This window comes from Gadus macrocephalus, chromosome 5, assembly GCF_031168955.1.
Source record: "Gadus macrocephalus chromosome 5, ASM3116895v1".
Lineage (NCBI taxonomy): Eukaryota > Metazoa > Chordata > Actinopteri > Gadiformes > Gadidae > Gadus > Gadus macrocephalus.
The window spans coordinates 10771528-10776527 of NC_082386.1; the positions used below are offsets into that span (position 1 = coordinate 10771528).

The 5000-nt window shown below is 50.5% G+C and overlaps 1 protein-coding gene across 1 annotated transcript in view; it reads right to left on the reverse strand.

Annotated features, from left to right (window-relative positions):
* LOC132457984 (ryanodine receptor 3-like) overlaps window positions 1-5000 on the reverse strand; it is a 37123-nt gene that overhangs the window by 4537 nt on the left and 27586 nt on the right. The window contains exon 4 of the mRNA XM_060052411.1: window positions 81-159. Within this exon, the coding sequence (XP_059908394.1) occupies window positions 81-159 (79 nt within the window). The remainder of the gene's footprint in view (window positions 1-80; window positions 160-5000) is intronic.

Here is a 5000-nt window from a genome sequence, read left to right on the forward strand (position 1 = left end):
GATCGGGGAGGGAAGGGGAGAGGGGGGAAAGCTATGGTAGATAAAAGCAGCCAAACCTGTGGGATTTCTTCTCCTCTCACCTGTTGAATCCTCCTGCAGCCCCACATCAAAGGACAGCTTATCAGTCTGTGACCTTGAAGTCTTCAGACAGGTCAGGTACTGCGTTGACAACCAATGGGGAGACATAACAGAACATCCAGAGGCGGATTCAGCTCATGCTCTCAATGCTACGCCATTTCAGCACAGTTTTTACCTTCAGAAAGCAATTCCTAGAAGGTCATTCTTGTTTTTAAGGGAACAATAATAATTCGAAAAACAAACAAGATTTGTGTTTGTGGGTCTGTGTTGGGGTATACTTGTGTGTGCGCATGTGAGTGAAATGTGAGTGAAAGTGTGTGTGTGTGTGTTTGTGTGTGTTGAAATTCATGTCCTCTCACCATAGCGCTAAAGGAGTGCCTCAGCAGAATGGCGTGTCCATACAGAAGGGTCCTGTGCCCACCGCCCTGAGCTGCCTGGAGGGAAAATCACACACACACACACACACACACACACACACACGCACACAAACTCATCGCAACCAAACAAACACACACACAAACAGACACACACACCCATTGCCACACAACACACAGACACACACAAACACACACATACACACACACACACACACACACACACACACACACACACACACACACACACACACACACACACACACACACACACACACACACACAAAGTCAATTTACAGGACCTGGCGCTTTCTAGCCTCCATTTGTAAACGCCTCCTATCAGCACAGGACCCCCCAGGGCCTCGGAGCCCCCAATGGTGTTGACCTTGGGGCCTTCCTTCCTTCCCTCGCCCAGCCGTGACCTCGTGCTAGCCAGCCGAGGGAGGGGGGCCGAGGGGGGAGGGGGCGGGGGGGTGATTGGGGTGAGGGAGGTGGACACATAGAGATGGACCATCAACCAATCTCCCATCTCTTGTGCCTGCTTAATAACACATGCACTCTGTATCCCAGCCAGAGGACAGGATACATGCCCATATAAGGGGTGTGGCGACGCCCCGTCCACCATTTCCATGGCAGTGTCGTCAACAGAGGAGACGGCCGAGGGAGAGCCCACACATGGGGGGCATGAATCGAAGGAGGAACAAGCAGATACAGAACTATATATAGCTATGGATCCATAGAGCTATATATACCTACTGGAGGTGAAGCACTAAGGGAACCCAAGAGTGACAGGGTACTCTTGTAGCGTTTTGGGGCGACGTTTGGGGGCGGGGGGTGGGAGAGGGGATAATCGTGGCGGGCGGTTGAACCCTGTGTGACTTACCTTCTTGATCAGCCTCTAGGAAGCAGAAAGGTGAGAAAGAGTTTGTTACTTTGAATGAACTGCGTCTCTCTGTGATGTGTGGGCGTCATTCTCCAGTCTCTGCCCGCTGTGGGCGAGCGAGAGACGCTATACTCTGTGCGCAAGTGTAGGCTTTATTATGGGCTATTATGAATGGAGTGTACCCATTAAAGAAAGGAAATCTGAAGAAAAAGGAAGGCAAAGTAATTGTCTCGGGAGATGAAGACATTTTGGGATATTTGGGGATATTATTATCGTGGATATTGAATAAGGTGATGAAAAAACGTTTCTGTAATAAATGTCTCGTCTATATTATGCCCACATTTTCCTCTCTGCGATTCGGAGGCGGGGCACTGCGAGCGAACCGGCAATTTATGATCATGACCTTATTGCACTCTGGATCCCGGCACTGGTTTGCTCCCTCCTACTCTGCTCCCTTCCTCTCTCCCAGGCCGGGCAGCGTGCCCAGAGAGAGGCCCCACAACGCTGAACGTTCAACTCCATTAACACGCTAACGGTGGGAAAAACACACAGATGGGAAGGTACATGGAGTAGCTGCAAATGTATCCCAAGCTACAGCAGCATCTAATGGTGTGTGCGTTTGTGTGTGTGTTAATGTGTGTGTGTGTGTGTGTGTGTGTGTGTGTGTGTGTGTGTGTGTGTGTGTGTGTGTGTGTGTGTGTGTGTGTGTGTGTGTGTGTTAATGTGTGTGTGTGTGTGTGTGTGTGTGTGTGTGTGTGTGTGTGTGTGTGTGTGTGTGTGTGTGTGTGTGTGTGTGTGTGTGTGTGTGTGTGTGTGTGTGTGTGATCAGAGAGCTATTGGAGCAGAGCAATGTAAAGGGGCTTTAACCTATGTAGCGTCATCCAGTGGTTGACTACAAGAGACACTTTGACATGTGATGGCGAAGGGTGACCTTTAGTTGGATTAACCTCCCGGTGTGCGAGCCCTTTAGTGGATTGCAGTTGCACTTGTGGTAGGTGAGTGTATGTTGTTGTGTGTGTGTGTGTGTGTGTGTGTGTGTGTGTGTGTGTGTGTGTGTGTGTGTGTGTGTGTGTGTGTGTGTGTGTGTGTGTTATTTTGTGCCTTTCATTATGTGTGTGGATGTGTGTGTTTCTTTGTGTGTGTGTAATGTAGTTTGTGTGTGTGTGTGTGTGTGTGTGTGTGTGTGTGTGTGTGTGTGTGTGTGTGTGTGTGTGTGTGTGTGTGTGTGTGTGTGTGTGTGTGTGTGTGTGTGTGTGTTACATCTGTGTGTGTACATTTATCTATACGTGTGTCAATGTGTGTGTCTGCCCCAGTGTGTGTGTATGCATGTGTGTGTATGCGTGCATGTGTTCATATGTGTGTGAGTGTCCATACATGTGGCCTCATTGCCTCTCAGTAAGGGTTGGGTTGGCTCAGAGCACCAAGCACTCAAAGTGTGGGTGGTGACACCGCCGCAGACCAAATACCACTGAGCATGTGACCTGGCCCCGCCAGTAGCGGTCACATCAGCCAGGCCCTCTGAAAGACAACGCTCTGGTCCAATGCTCCACCCTTGCACCACTGGAACCTCAGTCCCTTCAAGCAGATAGAGTGTTAAACATTCCCCAGAGCCGCTGTGAGGTCTGCAGAACCAACGCCGGACGAGCCGACACCACCGTCAGGCTGCCTCACATCACTTTGGGGTTGGTGAGCTAAATGAGGCTGCTTTGTTTTCCTTCCTGGCGATAAAATATGCTCTCACCACTCACTCTCCAACTCTCACCATTTGTTTTTTTTTGCACCATTCTTTCGAAGCCCTTTTGAAGTGATTTGTTTTTCTGTTTTATTTTTTTTAGCAAACACACTGTCTGTTGAGGAACCCATCTGCTCAAAGACATATTGATTTGAGAAACCCTGCTGAGAAACATATCCAACCTCCGTTTCCTTTTTAATGGAGCCACCCGCTATTCATCACTCTGTCCAGCCGTGGCGAAGAATAGGAAAGCGCTATCGGGAACAGATAACCGCCTGAAGGAGAGAACAGGCTGGAGGAAGGTGCTTCACCACAAGGTTGCTTGCTGGCTTTGATGCTAACCTGGAGCAGACACTGACATAGAGTCAAGTCTACTACAGTCAGGCGTCACCTAACTCTACTCTCCTGACGCTGCTGATTCACTGTGCCTAATTGGCTGTATCCTAAGCTAATCAGATTGCTTTTTACATTCCATAATCACTATCTGCCTCAGTCATCTATTTGACTAAGGGATTGCTGACGCTAAATACTAGATGAACCTTAAAATAGGACTTAGGCAATTAGGCTAACGAAACGCCCAGAATTTATCAAAAGATGCAGCCACAAAAATAACCGCGTGCTCACACGTCCGACCGCAGCCATTACGTAAGCGTAGCAAAACATGACCTTCAGGATCAACCCAGCCTAATTCCCCCTCAGATGAAGTGCTGACTCAGGAGTTACAGTCGGATCGGCCCCCGTAAAGCTGTAATTGTGCGTGTCATATCCTGAGCCGCCGTGCCGATCCTTTCTAATTCCCCGACAGTTGGTCTTTTTTTCAGTTCCTGGTGGAACCAATAGGGTTGACTTAGTCACAGCGCTGCGTCGGGGAGTCTGCAGCAGAGTCCCTAAGCCCAGCTCTGACAAGTCCATTTATCTCACGAGTCAAGTCCGGGGACACGAGGCTCAGTTGGGCTCAGGGTTTATGGAAATCTCCCCCCCGCCCCCCGCCCCATCATTAGCTGTTAGGTGTTACGGTCCAAACCCGGGGAGCGGGTCAAGTCTGGAAAAAGATCAAGACCGGGGCCTTGATCTTTTTCTGAACCATGAGTCAAAAGTGCTCCTCTTGATTGCAGTAATTGACCGAATCCTACCGCTTTGCGATGAGCAGCCTGGATCCACCTTACATAGTGGTGTCTCCCGGCAGCATCGATTAGCCGCTACGAGCGCTCAGCGGTCTGCCTAACGCGCGGAACGAGGCGCCATGACAAACGAGGGCTTATCTCTCGCGGAAGGAAATGCGGGAGGCGTGAGGGTAGGAGGCGATGGAGCAGCCGAGCGCGTCTGTCTGAGTCCCCCGGGGGGGGGGGGGGGGATGGGGCGGTGACGGTGATCTGGCCTCCATGTTGCATCGCCTCTCCACACGGGGGAACGAGCGGGGGCGAGAGAGGAGCGGAGAGAGAGGCCTTCATTTGAAATCTATCCGGTTCCAGGTCCATTTGTCTAGATCGAGAGAGGCTCATTGTCAATAAGGGCCGTCGTTACGATGCGTTCTGCCCTCGTTTCCTGTATAAACTGTCGCATCGCGTTAGGATAACCGGGGAAGGGGTATCACGCGAATCACTCACGATCATGAGAGGAGGGGGCATCACGCGAATCACTCACGATCATGAAATAGTATTGCATCTTTTAGTATCGTGTGAATGATGCAGTGGAAGGATTGAGAGGGATGGAGAGACACGTAGCTCTGGAGAACGTGCCCATGAGCGTGAGCGACGCGTCGACGGAGTGTGCTTTTTCTGCGAGAGATTGTACGCAGAAAAAGCATAAAATACGGGCGGAAGCGTCTCCATCTGTAACAGTGAAGGAAAATCAAACAAACCGGCTAACAATGGAGACGATTACACTAATGCCGTGATTTAAACCAAGGGATCATGGGGGGGGGGAAAGGCAG